The 26811-nt window shown below is 37.2% G+C and overlaps 1 protein-coding gene across 3 annotated transcripts in view; it reads right to left on the bottom strand.

Moving 5' to 3' along the window:
* Window positions 1-26811, bottom strand: part of THSD7B (thrombospondin type 1 domain containing 7B) — a 511640-nt gene that overhangs the window by 94598 nt on the left and 390231 nt on the right. For all 3 annotated transcript variants that reach the window (XM_084643355.1, XM_084643354.1, XM_084643356.1), the window contains one exon: window positions 23697-23875. In XM_084643355.1, the coding sequence (XP_084499481.1) occupies window positions 23697-23875 (179 nt within the window). The remainder of the gene's footprint in view (window positions 1-23696; window positions 23876-26811) is intronic.

Below are 26811 nucleotides of genomic sequence, written 5' to 3'. Positions count from 1 at the left end.
TCCAGATACTGCAGTCATGCATGAACTAAAAATATCTAAACAATCATTTTTCCATGGAACTTAATGGAGGGAGACCACAATAACAACCGTGATAACTTGCACAGTGCAGTGCAACACAATACAAGAATTTGTGACTTTCATCCTAGTTCACTTTAAATGGAATGTTATTATCTTAGAATTTTATTGTGGGCTGATTTTGTTCCTCTGTAATTTCTTCTCGTGAGAAATATTCCTTTCCTTTTAAATTTCTAAGATGCAAAAGGAATTTGTCAAGCATGTAAGTAAACACTAAGCAACCAGTTGTGTTATCAGTGCATGTGTGACACCTGCAAATGATAAGTCTGCTCAGTAATTCTAAAAACTGATTTTCTGATATGAGGTCTCAGTTACAAAACACAGCATATATAATCATGCATGCCAGCTATAACCACACAATTTTAGGGCTGTGCATTCAAATAATTTGTATTTAATATTTCTCTCTTGGCATAGAAAACCTTTATAAGATACAATCTGTATTTCATAATTTAAAATCTACAATAAAATATTTGCAAAATATTATTGGGCAAGTTTAAGAGCAGCATGTGGAGATTTGGCTGTCTCTCTCATTAAAACAAATGGGTGTTTATAAACTAAAATCCCAGGAATCATGTTAAAAAAGGTAACTCAAATGTTTTCCACATTTAAGATGTAATAGAACATTCAAAGGTCATATTACGTTACAAAGATCAAAACATATTTTATGCTAAAAATCTTTCAATTTTTAGACATAAACTACTGATAAACCTGTCGTGTTATTTGAAAACCAGAACAAGACTCATGGCTATATGAGAATAGTTAGTATATCAAAATAATTGACCAGTATAACACTAACCACCTGTTCTTGCATGTTCTTCAAAGTCAGTTTGAATTTTCCCAATAGCTTTAATGAAAGCACAGACAGGCCAGATATTGTAGCGATAATTTCAGTAGACACTACCGTTTAGAAAGCTGTCTTTATAGAACAGGTCTCTGTGTGCACCTTTGACTATCATATCAGATATACTGATATGCGCCATTGCTGCAGATCGGCCATAAAAATCAATTTAATCAGCTGGTTAAACTGGGTTTATGACTTCCAGAACAGTGAAAAGTAACTGGAACATACTCATGAATCTAGCCCTATAACTGTACGTTAGTAACATTATTATAGTTATCCACAGACAATTGTTTGTCTAAAGGGCTAATCATGGTTTCAGGCATAGATGGCTTGTTGTTAGAGGTAAAAAGGAAATAGGTTATATAGTGCCCTGGATCCATACATGAAATTCCCATGAATGAAGTTTAATTGCAGATCAAAGCTAGCATATAGCCCTTTGTCATGAACTGTTGTAAGAAGAAATATATATAAAACATAAAAGGCCTGATACCAATATCACTTATCCTGTTGTAAATCAGAAGTAATTCCTTTAATATCACTAAAAACACACCAGTGTCAAACAGGAGTAAAAACACATTCAGACCCCATTTTTAAATGTTGCCTAATGATGATAAAAAAATTAAAGTATTCTATTGACAGGCACTGATTAGAGTTTTTGTTTTCATTTCATAGCCTAGGATAAATTTCAGAAAAATAGTTACAAAACTCATATTAACAACAAACTCCCAAAGCAGCAGGATGAAAATGTACCCATTTATGCGGTTTGGTTTACAATAGCAACAAACAATTACATTGACTTGTGCAGGGATATAGGAGTCTAATAACACAAAAATAAAGAGCTTTGTACATGTTGCTGCTTATGTTTACCAAGAACATAACCTATTAGAAAGGTTTATTTACATATCTTGTGGAGAAGTTACAGTCTATAAGAAATCAGAGTATTTCTGCCTAAAATTAGCATTTTAACTTTCCACAAAAGCAAATTTCCTTAAAGACCTTTCAATTTGCCAAACTATTTGTACTTGCTACCACCACTAGTGAATTTGGTAACGGCAAAAAATGTGGGAGGAGGCAGACAACCAGGTATAGTCAAAACTGTTTCTATATTTAGAATCTGGTTCTGTTACAAGAGAAATTGATGTGACTATATCACAACCATTTTGTGCACTCAGCCACCATTAACTGGAGTGAGAACAACACATTGTTAGAAATAATTTGAGCTTTGTATAAGCATACAAAATAGCTGCAGCTGCAGTTTTGCTGATAAGAATGGAAACTAAAATTGGAAGAATCATAAAAATGGGCAGAAGTTTGGATGGCTGAGCTTGGATCTGGGTGTTCCTGATTATGAGTTTTTGCTGATATTATGACTAGGACTTGCCTGATGATGTTAGGAAAACTGTTAGAGTGCAAGGAGTTACTATGAGTTATTAGCTTTGTTTTCAGTGACCTATAAAAAATTAGTCAGAATGTATAACTTGGAGAAGTCTGAAGAGGTTTTTCTATTAGCTAGGAGGCCAAGATCCAACTCTCCAGTGACTAGAAGGAAGGCTGGCCACCAGAAACCTACCACTGACCACGCAACTGCACCTCAAATTTTGGGTAACTATATCAGAGTTGCTGTAGACTATTGCTATTGTAGATGTGTGCTTTAGACCTAATAAAAAGGATTTTAGAGGAAAAGCACTCGTTTGTACCAATCATTTATCTGACGGAGGAGCTGTATCCCCCATCACTTTATTTGTTGAAACCTCCTAGAGATAGGAGAATATAAGTTATTGTAGTTTCGGGTTGAGAAAACCCTGTGTAACAGTTCTGTGGTTAAGAACTTCTCACCTGGATATAGTATATACCAAGGATTTATATATTTTTGAAAGTGAAAATGTTACAGATTTCACGCAGACATGGAGGGAATGCAAATTATGTAAAAATGAATGTTGATGAAAATATTTGATGGGGGGAGCATCCCAGAGCCCAGGCTCTAGCCCAAGCCTGAACATCTACACTGCAATTAAACATATAACTGGAGCCCCATGAGTCCCACAAGCTGACATGGGCCTGTTGCGGGTATTTAATTGCAGTGCAGACATACCTGAATTGAATATGATAAATATATCCTTTATGCAAGTATTTAGCTTGATTGAATTTCATCATCATCTTTATAAACTTGACAGCTCAGGACTGATGAGCAATATGTGTACTTGATTCTATGGGGCACAGTCTTTCAGGCTTCACTCTCAAGAAACGAATGTTACGGGAACATAAGGACTATTTATTTTATTTTGCTCACCTGCAAGACTATCCATAAAATCTATGTTTTCTGCCCACCAGATGATTACTCAACTGATACCAAGTTTATACAGGAGAATATTTACATTCTCTTTCCACTAGACAAACTCAAATTATAATTGATTTCTCTGATGGATTTTCTAATGCATATCTATTGCTTCTCTAGCTACTAAAGTACCTATTTACTGATGTTTGTTTTATCTATGAAAAAACTCCCACAAATATAAATCCTATCCAATATCAGCTCTTAGCTACAGGAAAATGAGACACAGAAGACCCCCCCCAGAGATTCATGTTTTAGGAACATTATACTGAAAACAAGAGCCTGATCCTCACAAACACTGCTGGGTGTACTATTTACTTCTGACTTCAATATAACTACTTAAGGCAGCAAGCATTATGGCTTGTAAGTGTTTGCAGGATCTGGCCCTTAATAAAAATAAGATAGCTACATAGCCCTTATGTAGGACATTACATGTTTACACACTTTCCAAACATTAACTCATTGATTTTATAATGCTAAAGCAAAGAACTTCAAGTGCTATATTTAACAGTTATTCTGGCATAATTAAATATATAAATGATATTAATGAGAATTAAAATGTATTGCAATTATAGCAATGAATGTGGATCCAGATCTGGATCAGGACTTTCTCAGTATTCTTGAGCTTTGGGTTTGGCTCTTTTTAAAAGGGCCAGATAAGAATTTAGCATACAAATTTGAATCCAAATCTGGATTTCCTCAATTGCATTTGGTTTGGTGTCCATCTCTAATTCACTTATAATGAACTGCAAGTTTCCAAATTTTGGAGCATTTCAGTTTTTTTCAACTACCCTATAACGTTCTTTTACAGTAACTTCTTTTTAAGTGGGAAGTAACTAAGCAGCCTGAAAGTTACAGCATTTTTGTCTGGAAATTCTATGTGCTTTGGTGCAAGTTTGTCAAAGGGTGGTTACCCGAGAAAGCCGTTGTTGTGTGTACTCTCCTGCTTCTCTGCAGTTATAGTTATATAACTTCCAGATCACACACCAGCAGTATCACATTGTCCTTCTGACAGTCACAGAATTTATTAAGGATATTGCTTACTCTAATATTTTATCATGGATTGATATTAAGGGTCTGGTCCTCCCCTACTGAAGCCAATAGGAGTGTTCCCTCTGACTTGAATAGCAGTAGGATTCATTCCCAGATAATACTTTTCACACAGGGTAGCTTGCTGTAATGAGAAAGATGATAAGACAATTGGATAATAATTGGACGAGTGGCAGCAAAGATAATGCTTCTTAGACAGTGAAGGTGTTGGATCATATTAAAGAAGTTCTGTATTAAAATCACAAATGAGTTTGATTCCCCAGAGTTCAAATTCCAGGGTATTACTAATTAAGAGGTCTCTTGGTTTTTGGTACTGTTTCTCTCCCTCTATGTGTGAAACTTGCAAGCTGCTAATTGTGTTAGTACATTCTAAGACAGAGTCTGTTCTCAAAGCAATTCACAGAGAGAGAGACTCAAAGCAATACTCTAACAACAGAAACAGCACCCAGAGACTCCCCGCCCTTTTGTTGTATTAACAATTGTGATTAAAATAGAGATAGAGGATGTATGTGGATGGATGCTTGGTGTAGATGATAACTGAATGATCAGGGAGGTGCCAGCCTAAGAATCCAGTGTCCATCGGCTGAAGAAGGCGTCACGTGGAAATAACCAGAGGACCCCCCCGGAGGGCAGACTGGAATCCACCCAACAGCCTCAAGAATGGGAGAACCAAAGAACAAGATAACATCTTGGAGCCGTCATGAATGTGCTATCTGCTGATTGATTCAGCAACAGCATGATGAAGCAATTCCCATAGACTGCCATAGGAAGAAATTCCTATAAAAATAGACTCTAAAAAGTGAGAACTTTGGGGTCTGATTCTGCAAACCAACTTCCAGGAGCATCAGATGAGCATCTGACAAGGCCCTGCTCCCTCCTCATGTCCAGGCCACCTGGCCAGTGGCTTGGCATGAGCAACTCTAAGGCTGGTAACTATGATAACAACCTTGCAGAACCTGTGTGTGTGGGTGTGTATGTGTGTGTGTGTGTGTTTGTATGAATGAATGTGTGAATAAATATGAGATTGAATGGAATGTTATAGCTATAACTAACTGCTTACTATGATTCTCTCTGTATTCACAATAAATGTGGTGTTTTGCCTTTTTCCCTTTAATAAGATCCTGCTGGTTTTTATTTTATTGGTACAACAAAGGAATCATTTGAATAGATATTCCCAGACAGCCACAGATGACTTCTTATGAGACTACTGAATGTAGGTTAAGGAACAGATTGGACCTATACTGAGACATTTTGAAACCTTTTATAGATTAAGGGCCAGATTTTCAGAACTGCTCAACACCCAACAGATTCCACTGGACACAATGGGAGCTGCTAGCACTTACAGAAATCTAGCCATTTTATCTCGGTGCCTATATCTTTTGAAAGGTCTGTATCCTACTAGATCAGAGGTGGGCAAACTACAGCCCGCAGGCTGGATCCAGCGGCCAGCACCATGTCCCTGCAGCCTGGGGCGGGTGGGAGAGGGAGCAGAGGGCTCCGTGCATTGCCTTTGCCTCCAGGCACCGCCCCCTGCAGATCCCATTGGCCAGGAACAGGGAACCACGGCCAATGGGTGCTTCGGGGGAGTTACCTGGAGGCGTGGCAAGGGCACCGCGCCAAGCCCCTGTGCCCCCTCATCCCCAGGGGCCGTGCAGGGATGTGGTCTGACCACTTCCCGGAGCAGCACGGTGTGGGGCCAGGACAGGCAGCCTGCACCCTAAATTGCCATTCAAATCAAAGAGACTGAAGGATACTCAGCTCCTGGGGGGTTTGGGTCCCCATACTCATAAAGTGATGTTATTCCTTAGAAATCTTTCAACACCATTGTTCACCCTATTCTGAAGGTTAGGTTAGCATTCAGAGTAGGAAATTGGAGCGCCTTTCTGATATATACAATAACAGGAACAACTATGTATTCATTAACTACTTCCCCAGCCAAATGCACAGATCAAAAACAGGGCAAATTTTTAAAAATAGCATATTGACCAGGTTTTGTGCTTCTGAAAGTCCTACTTAGAAGAGACTCTGCTACTAAATCCATATACCGTTGAATGTTACTCTTTTTTATTTAATAAAACTCAATTTTAGCCTCTTCAAAAAACCTCATGAAAATATCAGTTTGCGCAATAATTAATTGGCAAGTTCTTGAAACACAATTTTGTTTGATAAAAAATGAAAATTCTCTTCTCAATTAAGCCATAACTAATGAAAGTTTAGAATACTCTACATCTAAATTTAATAAAGTCACTCAGAACTACTTAGAAAACGCATTTTTGTTGCCAGCATTAATGAGATCCATGTAGGTGCTACAATAAATGGCTTAGTCTTTGTCAATAGTTAGAATTGCATACTGTAAATCCTATTTACTTGACTCTATTTCTTGAGCTGATATTCAAATCTCTGCAGGATATGGGTATTTTTTTCAGAAAGTATCTGAAAGACATTTATAATTGTTAAATAAAACAATGCCCGGGATATTTTTCTTACAGTATGACAAAAAATACAAGTATTTTCATACTTAATGGAAACACTTGTGTGCATTTTGGTAGAAAAACTCAAATGATGGGTTGTAGGATCTTTAATGCTGATTTTTAAACCTATGCTCAAATCACAAAGTTAAATAAACTCCAGAAACAAAACTTTGTTCCAGAAACCAGTTAAGGTAGCTCAATGACTTAACTATTACATCATTTACAAAATCCAAGAACAAGTAAATAAGGAAATCAGAAATCTTACACTGCCCACATCCTAAACTAGTATCACTCCTCTGATTTCAATGGAATTACACTGGTGTATAATTGGAGTACTACAATGATGAAAGAAAGTGAAAAGAAATGCATACTTCATCACAAACAACAGCTATAGCCAGCCAAGAGAGGGCACCTTGTTCACACATACATGTTCATACATGTTCACACGTAATGTTCATTGTTGTTCTTATTGAAGTCAATGCCAAAAAAACAAAAACAAAAAAACAAACATGACTTCCAATTCTAGTGACATCAACGGAATCAGAATTGGGACCATAAATCCATTTTAAATGAAGGAGGGCAGGATTGGGCCCCAAATATAGCCACAGCAAAAAAACAACAAAGTTCGCTAATCACAACCTATTTTCTTCAAATGAAACTGGCTTGTGAGTTTTCACCTATATGGAAATTCTGAGGAGATAATAAAGAGCAATTTTTGAACTAGAAGGAGACAAATGTTATACAAACATCAATTTTCATATCAGAGTAATAGTCAATGACATGCAACTCGCAAACAGTTTGATAAATTTTCTTTGAACTGCTGAAATTTTCTATTTTGCTATCAGAGTAAAAAGGGCAATTTTCATGCCATGCCAGTTCTCCAATCTTAAATTATATGTAGACAAACAGTTTTATAGTGTAAGGTAGTGGAAACTTTAAGTATGGAGAGGCTACTTCCAGTACATACAAGTTAATATAAAGCATTCACCTAATTACCAAACAAAGTACCACAGAGTCAACTCCTTGTTCCCACTCTACATGTAAAGTTTATATTTATCACACTGTAGTATGTGGCCTAAATTCTGTCCTATTGGGGCTTCCACTGAAGTCAGTCTCTGTGAAGTTCACACAAACATTCAAGGTCAGAATCTAGAATGTATGTGAAAATACATTATTTGTAATGCATCATTATCACTAAACATCAGTTTATTGTACTACTTTAGAATTATCATGATTGCTTTTAAAACTAATCCATAACTCTAACAAATATGTCCATAAAATATTTAATTCGTCCTTTAATTAGTAATTTAATAAGTACTAATACACAAATTAAGTTCCATTGATTCTGAATCCGTACATTAGCTTTACACATCTAGTAGATATTTTAATTTAGGGAGATTCTACCCTGATAGCAAATTTGTTTTGCAATCCACTATCATAACTGTCTTGCAGAGTGCACTAAGGTATCAGACTCAGTATGCTTATTATACTAAGTATGCGAAAGGAGTCAACAGTTTTGAGAGAGAGGGACAAATTTATTACGAGTTGCTTGTGATGGCAGGGGGCAGGAGTCAACAGTGCTGGGGCTCACTTCTGATTTGTGTCTTAAGGGCTTTAGCTGGCCTCTGGCAGGGGTCAGGAGGGATTTTGCCTCATACCCTCCACCCCCCATATATCTTCTTCCACTGAAGCATCAGCGATGGCCATGGAAGCAGACAGAACATTGGATGGGGTGTGCCAGGGCTCTGAGGTCACACTGAGCGACCTTTTTCTCTCAGGTGCTTGACTGGCTGGTTCTTGCTCACATGCTCAGGGTGTGGGTTCAGGAAGAAATTTTCCCCCAAGACAGATTGGCAGTGACCTTGAGGAGGCGGGGGGAGATATGCCTTCATCTGCAGCATGTGGGTACATGTCTCTTGCCGGGATTATCTGGATATATTTCACTTAATCATTTCCCTTCTATTGCAAGGGCCTCAGGCATTCATGCACCTCGATCTCTCCAATTCTCAGTCTGTAGACATAATAGTCTAGTCTCCTGTGGGCTGTAATCCTTTGGTCTAATATTGGTTGTTGGTTTTAGTATGTAGGTGTATCGTGGCTGATAAACAGGAGGGAAGAACAGATAATCTGGTGGTCCTTTCTAGGCTTAAACTCTATGACTTTCTGGGCCATCATAAAATAATGCTCGACATGGCCCTATCATCTGAAGAATGCTCACAATTCATTAGACTCAGCTAGTCCTACTTGTGGGAGAAAGTTCACAGATTTCTGGAGTTAAGGATTTGAAATGCAGAAAATAAATCTTGTTCTTGTCATGTTCCATACAGCAATTTCCAACCTCTGTGACACTGGCTTGTGTAACATCTCCTGGAGAATAGAAAGGATTCAAGAAAGTGCTGCCTAAATATAATAATGCTCATATGGCTAAGACACAAACACTGGAAATAGCTGACTCAAGTAACATGAATCATAGAATGATTAAAAGCCCTCATAACTTCCTTTTAATTGAGCAATAAATCACAGACTGTGCGAAAGTGCTGATTTATGTACACAGTACATAAAATGAGACAAGGCAGAATACACATCTTATTATACAAGAAGATCTCTATTCATTCACATTTCATTAATCCATAAAAATCCACTTCTCTTTAGTTTCTCGACCTGTGGTTACACCCTGCAACATATTTATCTATAAGACAAACCAATATCTAGCTATCTAATAGTAAATTAGTGTGGATTAACCTAATTTGTCCTCTTTGAACATGTGAATCTTTAATTGTAACCTTTTATATGAACAATAAAAGACCATCTAGGGACTGAACTCTGTTTGGCAAAATAGTAACTGCCTTTACTAAGAAGTAAAAGCCAAAAGAGGTTAATCTCACAATACATTTAAACAATAAGACACAACAGGTGGTTTATGTTGGATGATGATGATTATCCAGCAGAACAGCTCAGGTTAGGTTTCAAGCCTAAAGAACCACTGAGTAAAATTTTACTCTTCACTTCATCCAAACTGTATGGGAATAAATGAGTGCAACTGATGCAGAGATCCCATGACTGCTTTTCTAGTGTGAATGCTGAAATATCAGCTATGGGAGGGCTCTGAAGAAGTTCTGCATTCCACTGTAGTTTAGGGATGGATTTCACTTCCCCGTCTTCTCCAATTCACACCCTCACAGAAGCCAAGTACCTGGAATCTTTGCAACTGGAGTGGATTTCATCTATATAGAAGGATCTATGCATTTAATCAACGTCTTTGACACAGGAAAGACATTTGTCTAACCCTCAAAAAGCTGTAATTGGGCTTGCAGCTCCAAAATCATAATGCTGTTCTCTGTCTAGCAGCCTGTTAAGGCTGATGATCCTGATACTGTCATTGAAAAAGATGTCAGAGTTGAATATTCAGATGCTATCTTAACTGTGCATGCTTAGTTGATGGCAAGTGAGGAACAATCTATACAGTCACATGATGATATATCAAGAGATGGAAAGCGTTCAGTTTCACTTTATTTTATGCTGCAGTCTTGGGAAAAAAAATCAAAAGAACAACACAGAAGGAGAATAATACTGTGTAATAAATGGATAAGACAAAGAAAACTAAACAACATGAGTAGATTAATTTTTGGGTAATGAGCACAATAAATCTGTGTAAGATAAAAATATTAAAGGTATTAATTAGTACTAATGTACAGAGAATACAACAGCAACATTATCTTGAAATGACAAAACTGTAATCATTTTAATGTTGACAATGGAAGTAATTCAGATGCTGTACATGGGTGTATATGTGACTTGTAGTAAAAGTTCTAAGTGTTGGGTATTTGAATTAGCATAATTTATTTCTTCATGTTCATTCTCGTTATTTTGGACTAGTACAACTTAATTTCATATATATACACAGATTGTTAACAAGCTGACTATCAGAAAGTCTTGAGCTACATTGTTAGGAGAGATAGAACACAGACAGAACTTCTCTGCTCTGGAGAAGAGAGAGGAGAGAGAGATGTAGCCGTTGGGAGGGGCCAGAATGATAGCCACCGGTGAAGACGGGGAAGGTGACAGTGATGAGGAAGATAATGGCTAACATTTCAGGTTGTTCTGCAGGGGATGTTGTGAGTATGGATGTTCAGATGTACTTTCTGTGTTATCTCTGTCTACCTTACTGAGTTAGAGTGTGTGTGACTTTGCTAAATGTATTAATAAATTCTTTATTTGTAAATAAATGAGTTCCTATAGTGTGAGTGTTGCACCTGTTACATTGGGGTTCCCAGCTATATAATAATTTTAATAATACTGGGCCTGATCTTGGGACAAGAAGCTGTCAACCCTCAAAGTGATAACTGGGAATTTTTATTCATAATCTATAGATCAGGCTACAAGCCCCTTAATTTGAAAGATCCTCCAATTAAGGCAATTTAGGAGAAACAGTGAACAGAAAATATCTGAGTGTGTGTTTACATTGATTAATATAGAAAATATTAGAACAGTTTAACTCTAAAAATGGTTTAATCCATGTACATGGATATGTCTATGTGTATGTATACGGAGTATTTCTGCCAGTTTTGCTAATGTCGGTAAAGATGGGAAGAAGTACCACATGGCAGAACTTAAATTGGAGATTTCAAAGCAGTAGAGGGAATTTAGCCACACGTCTTCCATTAAAATGAATTAAAAAGATGTGATTAAGTCTCTTGCACTGTTCTACCAAATCTCAGCCCAAGTACTAACATACATATCTACAATATAATCATTGCAAAAACTAGGTTTATTTAGCATGGAAAGGAGAAAAGCTGGACAGACCTTAACTGAGGTTTTCAAATGAATAAAAGGCTGAATGAACACTTATGAGTTTCTCTTTTTATAAGAAGAGGATGGTTAGCAAATTTGGAATAAGTAAAAGGAAATACCAATACTACAGTACGCACGGGCCAGTTTTAAAAGTCAGTCTTTTTCTACAATTATCACTTACCACTTAGTGGCATGTGATATCCCAGAGTCTTCCTCTGTGCACGGGACAGAAGATAAATGTGATAGCTCAGATACCTTTGTGTGTACCTTGTGACTTTTGTTGCATTTTTAATAGTCACCACTGTACAATTAACTAGAAGTAATCGATGCCACAGGCGACAGTCAAAAACCTAGACTTTTTAGAAAAAAGGTTGGATAGTTTCCTGACTTCTTGGATAGCAGTAGTTGTGTAAGCTTAGTGCAATAACTCAAATTCTTCGGGGTAATTCCTGATCGCCTGCAGGGGCCTACTTCTTCACACTTGTCTCTTTCTTGCTTACACACACACTCATATGCCCACATACAACATTACACAATTGACTGTGTTCATCATGGGGCAGATCCTTGGCTGGTGTAAATTTTCATCACTCCATTGAAGTGAATGGAACTACCAACAATTGACTTCAGCTCACCAGTTGAGGATTTGTCACATGTTTGTGTGTTACGTCTTTCTCTGAAGCCTCTGGATATCAGACTAGATTGAATAATAATTGAACCTGACAAGATAAATCATACTGCATGTTCATATTCTATATATATATTATATATAGAAGTCATTCCTTAAGAGATACCATATGTCATATTTGAGTCCAGAAGTCTTGCAAGGAACATTTAAGAGACTGAACAAAGAACCTCAACATGGTATTACAGACTACTACAAAAATCACCTTTTAATTATACTGAGACTTCTTACACAGTAAAATCTCAAGTCACAGTGGGAGGACTTGATTCAGGATTCAGGTATCCTGTAATGTGGAAAAGTTTCCTGAGAACATTATTTTGTTCAGACTGTTTTATCCTTCCTGACATTATAAATGGCATTAGGTTTAAAAAGGTATAGTTTAAGGTCAGTTGTCATTTCTGTTAAATGCCTAGCTTGTCAGAAGTTTATTAATTTGCCATTTTAATTTAAATTTCATAGAAGTCAATTACCTTGCTGTAGAGATAGTTTATTTTTCCTTTAAAATATTGATCAGATTGATTACATTGTTTTGTAGCTATAGACTGGATAAGGTTTGAGGAGGGTTTATTAATATTTGATGCTTTCTTGATCGACAGTGTAATTTTAAAAATCTTCCCTAGCTACAATGGTCTTTCTGATATAGGTGTGAGGAGGTCATCCAGTGGCCATAAAATAAGTATCCTGCTCTATTTTAAAGAAAAGGGACTATTCCTGTGAGTAAGGATATAATCTAATGTAGAAGAAGCTTCATTACAGGGTAACATAACCATGTTTTTTCTGTATTGTACAAATATAGAAAATCTTATATAGGCAGTGTAATTAAAAGCCATGCTTTGTAATATAGAAGAATATTCGCTTTAAACATAAATACGTCATAGGTATTTATTTCTCACTGCAGACTGGCGCCTTTAACCAAAATTACTCCCTCTTCCTCACAGCTTGCATTCTTCCCCCATAAAAAAAAGACACTGCATTTTGAATACTGCAATACTTTTAACTGAGCAACATTCAGCTCTACAATGATACTGCAATGGCTCAATTGAATTGGTGCAGGGTCCACAGAACCAAGAGACTAGAATGTCAATAGGAACTTTAAATACCCTTGTATCTACACTGTATTTTGCCAAAGGAACAAATAGAATGGGACAAACTCTTACTTATTAACCAATGGTGAAATGTGTCCAAGGGCAGAGATGACGCAAATGGCCCTGAATGCAGGAGCACTCCACTAGTTCTCCTGAATGAAAGGATTGTGTGATATTCTTACCACAGAGAGAGCACTCATATTATAGCTCCTGGCTTCCTCAACTGGCTCAGTCAGGGCAGTGATGCATGTGACCTCAGCATACCCTGAGATCCCTCATACTAACTTCTTGCTGGTTTCTGAATTTAGCATCTGAGGAGCAGCCGGTATAACTACTGCTCCATTGTTTCTGAACAGCATCCATTTCATCCATGCTGGTTTATCTGACAATGTGAATGGGAGCACATTACATAAGCCCAGTCATGGTATAAAGATGTGTTCTTTCTGACTTAACTTGCTCTCCTTATTTCGTATCCTCATGAGCAAAAGTCTGGTGAGAATAAGTCTTGAAGTCAGTGAAACTTTCTCCACCAATATAGGAAAGCATGAATCATACCCATTCCAAAGATAACTTAGTGGTTCAAAAAACACTGAAGACCTGATAAATGTCAAAACAAAGATTTTTACCTAAATAAAATAATGTAACAATGTTTAAAAAATTGACAATGGAAAGGAAAGATGGTATTGTCAAAAAAACAAAGTCCTGAGAATCAGGAGACCTTGGGAACATCACATGCCTTAGTTTCCTCCGCTATAAAGTGGGGATAATAGTTATCTGCCTCTCAGTACGGTTATGAAGCTTATTTCATTTATATGTGGAAAAAAATTGGAGTCCTTGGATGGAAGGTGTTACAGAACTGCAAAGAATTATAATTAATTTCTGTTATGTGCTGGTTGACTTAGAATATGGTCCAAAGGAATTGACACATCCCTATTTTGTAGCCATTACAAGACAAGCATGGTTACAGTGTCAATAAGAGAATCTTTAGACTTTTTTTGTTCTTTTACATATAACTATATGAGAAAGTAAAGACAAAGACAAAAAAATCCTACAATCTTAAATTAAATTTACCACCGTAAAGGACTTCATATATTTTCTCTCTCTTTGGCTCACCCTATTTCTAGATAATGCTATCACATCTGTTATAATATGTACAGAAAAGGTTACCCATGGTCCTCAGAGTTCTGTAACACCAACCTAGAATACAACGGGGTGAGTTATGGACAAACTGGCATCTTTAACTGTGCATGTTCTTGCTTTTGTCCAAATCATAATTGGACTCGCGTGATTTTAATGTGACATAATATTTACCTTTCAGAATGAGTGTGACTGTTTGTTCTCCAGAATGCAGAGACAAGGGGTATTGAATATTACACTGAAAAGACTTTGCAAAGAAGCATTAGAAAATTTTTTAAAGGAATGAACAGAAAAAAAGAAAAGACTAAATCTGCTGCCCAGGAATAACTAAGGCATCAATCCTATTATGCTCCTTTGCTCCTAATACAAAGACAAGCAAGAGTAAGTTCAGCCTCAGTCTTAGCCATTGTCACACTGATTTATGACACACAGTCTTGCAACATGACATACTGTCCACTAGAGATTTGGCACAAACCAAACTTCGTTCCTTAAAAATACTGCCCAAACTAATTTAACTTCAGTTCCTGAGGTAAAATGATAATACCTTGTCTATTGGGCAATTGTGACCTTCTATGGCTGCCTTTTCATTTAGTGGCATTTTGAATAAAACAATCTCGGTACATTTCCTACTCTGCTACTGTATTTTCTAGTGCATGGTCATAAAAGATACAGGACTTTTCCCCTTAAAAAAGCCAACACAGAATTTCAATCAGAAGATGTCATTACTGGCACATTTTCAATCCAACATAGAGAGAATTAAATACATAACTTCATTTTACAACAACAAAAACTCTTGGAATGCACATTTAATTAAAGACTTTATAGGGATTTTAATAAATGGAGGAATGCAGTCTGGTCAACAGGGCAAGAGGTTGCCAGTTAGTACCTTTAGGTTCTGTTCCTGGCTCGTCTACTGGTTCCCTGTGTAACACTGGGCCAGTCTATGCCTCTATCTAGTCCTTTGCAAGATGAAGATAGCTATTACTGTGAGGTAGATGAGTGTTAGGAGACATAACTAAGGTTTGTAAAGCCCCTTCAGATGCTCAGATAAAAGGCACTACAGAGCGTAAAAGTTAACCGGCATAATTATAGGGAAGTGTGAAAAAACTGCATAGAGTATAAAGTGAAACAAGTGTACTTTCCAAGAAATTGCTGAGCTGGGCAATTTTTGCATGGAAAATTAGTTCTCATGAATGAAAATGGGCCTATGCAATAGAAAACTGTTAGACTCCCTGCTTTGAGAAAATGTGAAAGCAAACCTACACCAAGAACTTTGTACCATCCCATCAGATTCACCAGTTTCCAAGCAGACTGCAAAATTATGAAAATCGAGTCATAAGTAAAAAGGCAACATCCTTGGTGGGAACAAGCTGAAGTATCTTTATATCCTTGGATCCTTTCATTTAAAAATAGCTATTGAAGTTGAATGCAGAATTTGTGGCTGCTGGGAGTTAAAGCGCCTTACACGGACCACTGTCCAGACTTATCCAATCAAGGATAAGTCTGTAATCTTCATGGAAACTGGCGAATCTGATGGGGTGGTACAAGGTTCTTGATGTAGGTTTGCTTTCACATTTTCACAAGGCAGGGGGTCTAACTAGCAGCCTATAAAGGTCAGGCTTTGCTTTCTTTCTCCACTCAGAGAGTGGATGGTTATCCTGATGGAAAATATATTGTATTCACTTCAAAAACTCATTTTAGTTTTAGCAAAAAAAAGTCTGTATGGAATACAGGATTTTTCAGGTTTTTTTGCCACTGAGAATTTTTTCCACAGAGCTATGCAAAAAAACACACAAATCATTTTTTCTATATTATTAAAAATGACTAAAATTGGAAAAAAAAATAGTATCTGTACTATAGTTCTATCTTTTTACTTTGGAAATAAGAGAAAAACATCTCTTTTTCTGTAGGAGAAATTGAGGTTAAGAGCAGGATTTAGGTACCTGAAACTGAATTGGACATGAAGAAAATCAAAGAAAGTACAATGGCAGAGCCAGCATGGAAAAAACACAAGGTTTCTTTCCCCAGTTAAGCAAAGCCAGAACTTGCAGTTTTTATTTCTCCCATCTCAACAAGGTTCTCAGTATAGCGTTCTATCAATATCAATGATGGTTCTTTTACATACTGGTCAGCAGTGTACTGCATTCCATATATGCTACATATAGTAGATAAAAGAAGCATATAAATAACTGCGTAAGGTTATTGTTATTGATACAATATTCTATGATAGAGCACAGAAATGGCTCCATAGAACTCCTGTCCAATAAAAATGTAAGATCCACCTAACTGTGCTATTGGAAAGGAGTTGGGGAAGGGTGCAACCAGCAGAATTCTGGTTTACATTTCTGTTAGAGCAGAACTGATTGCAGAAGCCAAGCCAGTCAGGCTGTACTGCAGTGAGTGCTTTACTACAGATATTCTTGACATAGTTAAAGACCCTAATCATGCACTTACCTGAAAAAAAGAGTAAGCCTGAAACTGATCCCAGTTGCATGGAACACAGTCAAAATTAAGAGCATAAACATGAAATATATCTACTAGTCACAATCAACCAGTGAACAGATAGATACATGCAAGAGGTTTTAACCCAGGTCCTCCAAATAAGGATTTGTATACAGGATGATGGCAGAAAAAGAGGAAAATGTTGCAGTGCTATCTGTCTGCTTCTCAAATCTTTCATTGTGCATGAATGCCATTGTTCCCTGAGAATGCCTGATTATACCTAAGTATGCACCTTGTTCCATATGTTGACCTGAGATAAGACATGACATCTTGCTCCATTATAGTTACAGTTCTTACAACACCAGTTATATATCAAAGGGACTTCTGCCGTGAGATCAGGACTGCAGACAGTAGTACGCGGTAATGTCTATTATTTAAGGTTGCTCATTCCTTTGTCTCTTAGAAGTTGCTTTCAGAAACTGATAACTTTGGAATATTTTTATCTTTTGGGATGAAATTTGGCATATTTGTTGTTAGCTCAAAAACATTTTTTTCTAAAGTTTGAGTTAGAACAGTTCTATCATTTTCTAGAATGACAAGAGGATATAAAAATTCAAGCAGCCTTAACTTTGGCATATGCAAACTTCTGAGAGCTCTACTTCTAAACTGTAACATTTTCTTCATGTATTTTTTTTTTTTTTTGGTATAGGATATATTTCAGAAGAAGCATATCTGTTGTAAAGTGTAAGGTACTTGTTCTTCTCATATTCTAATGTATCCACTGTCCTCTCTGGAGTAAACCCTTAAAAATGTCAGTGGTCCCTTCCAACCCTGATATTCTATGATTCAAAAAAAAAATAAAGCAGTAAATCTAAATTTCAACTACCAAAATATTTTCGTACTACATTTGGATCTAGTAAGACTACCTGTAAAGAATATGTAGTTACATATTCACAAGCAATATTAAAGAATGCAGGAAATAGTTATTTGTTCTCAGCAGGGAAAATTAACTTGCCAACAATATATTTCTGAGCAATCAACAAAGAGATGATCCTTAGAATTCATGAGTCTTTAAAATAAGATGTATTTCTGTAGTAATCCCCAAAATGTATAAAAATATTCAAGTTATGTACCTCCTCTAGTTTGTATTTAACCTTCCATCATGTAGAATTACATATTGAACAGCTTAGCAGCTGCATGCTGTGTAGCATATTTAAAGAAGAGCCAAAAATGTTAAAATGTAAATGCTATGCAACTTCTAACATGCACAGCATGGCAGAGACTATCTTGCAACTAACCCCATAATCCAATCATCTGTTTAGAAACAATTGGTATTGAACTTTTACATGCTGTGTCCATTTAGTGTTGAAGGTATTGCAAAAACAATTTTTAGCACTTTGGGTCCTAACACCAAAGTGATACAGTATATTGCATGCGTTTGGTGTTAATACACTGGCTGTACATTTCTTTAAAATGCCACAATTAATCTACTGATTTCACAGGGAAATATGTAGAGCAATTTAAGTGATAAAATACATAGATCAAATGATTAGATTAGAATACCTCACACACACAGCCCACAAGGATTTTGTTTTTTAATCTAACGTATTAGAAAGGAACACAAAATCATAGCAGAAATCCATGAGGATCTGATTCATTCCACTGAATCTGTAATTCTCAGTTGGTTCCATGAATGAGAGGCAGAGACTTATCACAGCAGAATTAATTCTATTAATTCTGAATTAGTTTATTATATGTATTAGAGAATTAGTTTACTGTGAGAAAGGGCTCCACACTTTGAAAAAATAAACAACTATGGAGCAGACAGATAGTTAGAAGTTATGGCAAAGACTAACGGCCAATACAATGAGCTGCTGAATGCTTCCTGTAAAGTGCAGTGTCTCCTGGGGTCCTACAAGATTTAGTGGTACCCAATAACTTGAAGGGGCACAAAACATGTCATAGGATCACATGCTAAAATCCCTCCCTCTCCCCTAAAACTTTTTGGAACACCAAGGTTCTCCTGCAAACTCCACTGGGAAACCTGAGCCTAGAGGCCTGGTCAAAATATTCTGAAATAAAATCAGAGGAATATCAAGCAGGAGGAGGAAGGTGATATTACCTCTGTATAAAGTATTAGTGACACCATTACTGGATTGTTACATCAGTTCTGGTGTGTACACTTTTAAAATGATGTTGAAAAATTGGAAGACACTCAAGAGATACAAGAACCTTGTATTTAGTATGGTATGAAAAACATTCTTTATAATAAGAGAGTTAAGAAGCTTATTATATTTAGGTTATTGAAGAAAAAGTTAAGAGGCAAAATGATCAAAGTCTATCAGTAACCATTATCAGATACTAGATGGCTCTTTAAACTAGCAGACAAAGGCATAACAGGATCTCAGGGCTAGAAGTAGAAGCTAGAAAAACTGATCTCTAAAAATAATTGTAAATGAGGAATCATCATCCAATGGGGGTGTTCCTACTGGGGTCAAACAGGAAATTGTTCTGGCCCAATACTATTCAATATATTTATCGGTGATCTGAAAAACAATATAAAACCATTGCTGGTAAAGTTTGCATATGACAAAAAATTGGTAGAGTGGTAAATAATTATGTCAGGTCAGTCCTACAGAAGGACCTGGATTGGTTGGTAAACAGGCCTCACTTGAACAACATACATTTTAACACAGCTAAATGTAATCTAGGAACAGAAAATATAGATCAGATTTATGGGAACTGTATAGAGCTGACTGGAAAATGTTTCGACTTTTTTTTTTTTTGGTCTAAATTTTCTGATTAATCAAAATGGAAACTTTCCATGGAGAAATGTCAATTTCAATGAAATTATGATGAAAACCAAGCAGGTTTCCTGCCACCTTGCCTACCTAGCTCCTTAGCAATCCACATGGTTCTAAGGTTCTCAGCAGCCTGGGCTCCCATTCCATTCCCCAGAGAATTTTGGTATTTTGGAATATCTGAATTAAACCAAATGTTGAAAAGCGAAAAACCTCCACAAAATGAATTACAATTCTCTGCCCAGCTCTAGGACTTGATTTTGAAAAGCAATGACTCAGAAGAGGACTTGACGGATAATCACCTAAACATGACTACCCAGTGTGACGCTGTGGCTAAGACAGTTGTGATCCTTGGATGTATAAACAGGAGAATATTGAATAGAAGTGTATGGCATCAGAGAGATCATTACTGCAATATTTCTTATAGTTCTTGTGTCCACACTTCAAAAATGATGTTGGCATATTGGAGAGTTTGGAAAAGGGTTACAAGAATGATTTAATGATTAAAAATGTTTAACCTATATACCTAATGTAAAAGAAGGGTTAAGAGTTGTCTTGATCACAGTTTTCAGAGTAACAGCCGTGTTAGTCTGTATTCGCAAAAAGAAAAGGAGTACTGGTGGCACCTTAGAGACTAACCAATTTATTTGAGCATAAGCTTATGCTCAAATAAATTGGTTAGTCTCTAAGGTGCCACCAGTACTCCTTTTCTTCTTGATCACAGTGAAAGTTTCTACATGGGGAGAAAATGTCTGTGTGTAGAGGCCTCTTTAATTTAGCAGACATAGGCATAACAAGAGCCAATGACTGGAAACTGAAGTCTGACAAATCTAGATTAGACCACTGGAGTAACTTTCTTAGGGATGAGATGGCTTCTTCAGCTTTTACAGTCATTAAATCAAGATTAGAGGTTAAATCCTGGCTCCACTGAAGTCAATGGCCAAACTCCCAATAACTTCAATGGGACCAGGATTTCATCCTCAATGTGTTTCTAAAAGATATGCTCTAACTCACCGCAAGTTATTTGACTTGATGCAGGAATTACTGGGTGAAGTTCTAGAGCTGGTATTATAAATAAGGGCAAACTAAATGATCACAATGGTTCCTTCTGGCCCTAAAATCTGTGAATGTGTGAAATCCAAATGGTCTTCCTGAACCATCAGTTGGGAAATACAAATCCTATTTTGGGACTAGTCATTATCATCACGGATAGCAATCTAACCTCATGCCACCTTACAGGTGTGCCTATTATCCAAGTGAAAGCTAGAGAATTCAATGTGGTTCTACTGACATCAGGACCTTCCATTCATAGGTCTATTCCAATGCACATAGAAGTCAGTGGGAGTCTTTCTAGTGAATCCAATGGGCTTTAGATCATGTCTCAGATGCCTAGATAAGGAGGCAAAAAACTCAACCCCATTTAGCTAACTAACAGTCATGTTTCTTGGCAAGGATTATACACCAGTGAATCCGAAAAAGTCAGTAATTCTCAACTTTTGACTGTCTCTTTCCTTTAATTCCTTCTAAAAGGGGTTTGAAATTAGATAATCGAATAGGCAAGGGACCGGGAAAGGTTTATAAAAACATATTTATTTTTAATAGACATCATCTACTGTGTCTGTGGGTGACAAGAGTTCATATCCTTTCATTATGAAAGGAGCTTATTGTCGCTGTATGAGTTACTGTAGGATAACATTTTGCTTCTTTGGTGATCTGCCTGCTCTGTAAGTGAAAGCACTGAGGTATGGATATAATGAATCTTACCTGCATTCTCATATTATATTTCCTGGGACCCTACCGCTACAGTTAGACTGCCACCTTTGTATTTGGGTGTATAAAAAGCAATAAAAAGATTTAAAAGGTTGTCTATATCTAGAAGGAGAAAAGGATAAATTGTGAATAACATTAAGCCACTTCTGAATCCAGGCTTTCAAAACTGTCATACAGAATACAGTTACTGCAGCCACAGTTGCAATTTAAATGAGTGGTTCCTCTAGCTGTGGGACCTGCAAGGTATTAGATAAAGAAAGACCTAAACAAATAACATTATTGCAAAGTTCCATATAATATATGTGTTTTTGTCCCTTTGCCAATTAATTTTGACAGACTGAACCTACTGAGATATGAGAGTAGGAAAAACTTTGAATAATGCTTGATCAATTTGATTTAGGGTAGAAGTGCGTAAAATCAATCAACATAGTTATGAAAACTCTATTAGTCTTGTTTCCACATATAACATTATTTAGGTAGCTGTTTCTAAAATGTTGAAGTTTTTTTAGGGTAATAATTCCCTAAATAACAATAATATAGTTCCCTAAATAACAATAATAGTTGAGGTATTTTTTCCTGTAAAGCCATTCTTGGACATTAAACATATGCAGATTAACAGTAAAGGGCATTTCCATACATTACAGCTTTAATCAATACTGTATTTATTTTAATAACACTCATGAAACAGTCATATTTTCAGAGTGAGGTGAAGGTTTGTGTACACCTTCCATTCACTTCAATGGGAGCTACTGAATGCAACTTTGGCCCAAAGTGAGGTTACAAAGATGACTTTCAGAGTGAAAAATGAAGACAATGAAATCCTGTGAACCTGATTTACAAATAAAATGAATTTAAAGTCTAATATTTAAAAGATAAATCTTGGTCTTACAACAAATGAGTAAATAGCAATTTGCTGGTGCAACATATGTAGTTAGATTGTATTTAGATTGTAAGCTGTTTGGGACAGGGACTGTCTTTTTGTTCTGTGTTTGTACAGCGGTCAGCACAATGGGGTCCTGGTCCGCAACGGGGCACCTAGGTTCTGCCGCTATTCAAATAATAAAGAACAACAGTGGCAGTTGGGGCAGAATCTCAGTAACATGCAAATTGGGATACCCCAGACAAATGGCCTAGGAATGCTATTACAGGGCCTGGATATGGACAGGAGTAATGGATGTGCTTTGTCGCTCTTCCCCACATACAGGTTTGTGGTCCATTGTATGTGCACTCTGTATAGATCCACCATGGCTCTGCTAGACACACATCTAACCCCTAGTGCAGACATGTGCCAGGATGTGCTGCTCCCTCCTGTTTAGAGGGGTACAGAGTCCAAATCATAGGATCTGAATTTGTGTTGGATATGATGGGCTCAAGAGTGTGAAATTCCAGGGAATAATGTCAGGTATGTATTTGATAGTACACAATTATAGTAAACTAAAGGACAGCAAAGGCACCTCTTACAAGAGATTTGTATTAACCTTGCCTTCTTAATTAGGTGGCTGCCTCCAGGGGTGAAATAGAGTAAAGGTGAACATTTACAAATACCTGACATGAAAATTAAGGGAGAATTTATATTGATACTGAATGATTTTGTTGTGGTTCTCTTTGGAAACAAATAAAAAATAAGAGATGTATTAGTTATATATTATGATGTCAGCTTTAATAGACAATATCCTTTTACTGTATTAAATTACCACATTATCTGAAGAAATGCTTTCCTCCTAATTTTCCATCCGAAATAGTTTAGTGTTATATTTACATGCATTAGTGCACATTCCTGAAAATTATCTTGTAATTGTATCATAGTAATTATAGTACCTTTAAAAATTATAGTACCTTTAAAAATAAATAATAATAATAGTTTGCACAATTCTAACCAGTAAGATTTAATTAGCAAAAAAATGTTATCTTTTGAAATATTTAAAAACAATTAAAGAAGACCAAGTTTTTAAATTATCAAGTCAGACATGATCAAAACCATTAAATTAAGATCAAAACTTAAGGCATGGAAGATTTTTTTTATCATACTTTGGAGTTTTTCTGAAGAGCATATCAAAATGAAATTTGAGGAGCTACCTCAGTAACTACGTTATGGAAACTACAAACTCTATCCATGAGCTATTTGGTTGAGAACAGTACTTATTTAATGACTCCTTATAGTACACTGATCAAAGCAAAGATATTTGATAATATTTTATTGGCTACTTGATACACCTCACCTGATTCTTCAGATCCAGTGTTGGGCATGGACGACCTCCATTGTAAGGCTTTTCTTTAAGCCATTTGGATCGAATTTTCATTCCAATTCCACAAGAAGAACTGCAAGTGGCCCAACTAGACCAGTCACTTAGTTTGCAATCAAATGGACAAGGAATTACACAAGATTCTTCAATGTATCCTAAAACAAAAATTCAGAAAGGACATCTTAGTCAAAGCGATATGATATAAACTGTATCTTTCTCCACAAACTTTTCAGAGTAATGTAAGGAACAGTTTGAGAATCATCTAACTAGAAATATTCTATAGGACTAACTAGAAATGTTCTATAGGACAGAAGAAAGTGAGAAGATATTATAGAAGTGTCACAAATAGTGAGGGGAGAATTAAAGATAAATCCAGTTAACAATAACAGTTGTTACACTGGTATCAAGAGAAGAATCAGTGTATGCTGAAGATACTTTTCTTGACACTTAATTATGGCAGTATTGGCTGGAGCTAACAGTGACTAGGATTTATTTTTAAAAAATGAACAATCTCGTGGAAGACTTGATAAACTTGAATAATACTGAAGAGAACGTCAGAAGAGAGTTACCCTGAAAATAAAAAACTACTGGAAGTAACCGCTAAGTGGCAGTTGCGTACCTTATAAGAAGCTGCACAAAAATAAGTTAACCCTAGGGGACTGCGTGCGCACCCTAGATCTAAACATACATAGTGTTCTCTGTCTTTGGCCACTGGGATGGAACTAGCTGTCCACATATGTTCTTGCTCATTTTACTGCAAACTGTATTCTTCCTCTACTTTTATTCACCTGTTTTCATGTCTGTGGATGTTATTTTGGTTTAAACATGAGATTTTGTATGGGGGAGGGGACCACAAGAGAATGGAACTGGCCACAACAATACACCACTGGCTGCAGGATCAGCCACTGTATCAGAAGGCCCACGCATGCTAACAGCAGAGAACATAGTGATGGAAATGGTGACGCAAACAGGTGAGTGACACCTCTGCTCTATTTCTGAGCCTTTGTTTTCCATACTTTCCCTTTCCCTTTAGTGTTTTCATCCTGCCTGTCCCCTCTGCACATTCTTTGCACTATACAATACTGGATTTTCTTACTTTACTGATTGTGCTAGTGCTAATTTAATGTGCTCCTATTGGCAGGCATCCCTGGCCAATAACAGAGACCAAGACAGCCAAATGGTCATGGAAACAGCTCATTTGTCCATTCAGGGACAAGTCTCTGTGCTCCAGGGGGGAAAGGGACTGCCAACTGTTGCAGAGGGATGCAAGAGAGTAAGTTCCTTGCACCCTCCCTGTCTTGCCTATATCTGGAACAGCCAGGCACAATCTGGTCTTAAGGAAATATTCATCTCCCAAAATAACTTTATTATAATGTACTAGAAAAATAATCCACTTGTCTGTCGAATCTGAATCCTATGGAGCTAGCATGACATCAGCTGAAATACTATCTACACTGTGAGCCAAAATGTACAAGCCAGAACCAATATCTGCCATTCTGTAAGTCTGGAGAAGATGGAAATAAATACACAGGTCATCCTTAGGAGGTGCCTTTTAGCCACTATCAGTGGCAAGGAAACACCAGTGACACAGAGCTGCACAAACTCTGTACTGATGTGGGAGAAACAGCTCATATGAGACACAACAGTGTAAACGTCAATGGTCTCTGTTTTAAATGGATTTTATATTGAAGTTGCAAAGCAAACTTTCTGCTTTGAGATGGAAAACACAAGTTGTGAACCCTCACACAGTAAAGGCCAGGAACAACTTTACCTAGTTAACCAGTCCCTTAATTCTTGTTTCTGAAAAAAACTAGGCTGACAGCTGTTATGAGATCGATTTGAATGTATTTTGAGAACTAGAGAAAGGACGTGTGTGAGAACAGTGGGTGAATGATTTATTAGGCAATTAATTATTTTTATGGATTGTTGAAGTCTACAACAGCTGCTGAGGCCATTTGATATAAGTTGGCTATTAATTCCAGAGGTGTAGGCAGGACAACTTCCCCAAGACTTGCCTCTTTTTTTTTTTCTTCTTCACCCTTTTGATGTTTTTGAGGCCCATATAATCTGTGATTACAGCAATAGACAGTTGAAGGAAAGTGCTGGTTAAAGGGGAATTTTCAAAGCTAACCACAGGCTAGAGCTTCATGACTTTGAGGAGACTGGACCAGGTTGTCAGGGTCAGAGATGTGTTTTCTGCCTAATTTGTTCAGGGACCTCTTGTGAGAGAACTTGAGGTGGGGCAAGCTGGAATCACAGCTATGAAGACCAAAGTGAATGCAGAAGGTTGTATGCTCTTCTGTGTATTCCCTTTTGGAGTTTGACAGCTCCTGGAACACAGAACTGAGCCTTTAGGGGTCCTCCCCCAATACTACAGCAACCATGGCTCCAGAACCTCCAGATATAATTTCCCAGCCTGCTTAGGGTCCGGGTCGGGGACAGAATAGACTGGAAACTCCTAGAAAAGCCAATGAGGAGCTTTGGATGGAGTGATTTATAAAGACCCTTTGCTGGGCCAATGAGGAACCAGGACTGTGGAGTCCCTCAGTGGGAGGGAACAGGCTTCCTCAGAGACAAAGGGAATAGTTTTGTTTCATTTTTGGATTGAGTTTCTATCTGGGAGAGGAGCTGCACAGCCTTGGCTCCCACTACCTACACAAAGTGGGACTTCAAACTATTTTGAGATCTAGCATGTGATTGGGGAGTGCCAGCCCTGTGGAGCCTAGTGATAAATGGTGGCAGAGAACCAACCCAGTTCCGGCTACCTAGAGCCAGTTGAGACCTCCACATAGTCCCTGAGGGCATCACCTGTGACGGCCTGGTTCTTCCTGAGAGGTCTTTCACTATTCTGTATAGGTGCTTGAAGTCTCCAATTTGTGCTGCTGCTTCTGCCACAGCAGCCTTCTCTTTGAACCCACGGATTTCTATCTTGCCTGCATCTCTTCTGTATTTCTTTGTCCTTTTCTCTATATCTTACATCTGCCTCTGAAAGTGTTCCTGTGTCTTGCATTGTTCCTTTTTTGCCTTGAGATTTCTCCTTTCACTAATCGCTGCCCAGGGTCCAGATGTAATCCAGGCATCTTTCTTCTGC

Source organism: Lepidochelys olivacea, assembly GCF_965140295.1.
Source record: "Lepidochelys olivacea isolate rLepOli2 genome assembly, chromosome: 11".
NCBI classification, from domain to species: domain Eukaryota; kingdom Metazoa; phylum Chordata; order Testudines; family Cheloniidae; genus Lepidochelys; species Lepidochelys olivacea.
Note: the sequence above shows the minus strand (reverse complement) of the source record. Positions and strands in the feature narration are given on the sequence as shown.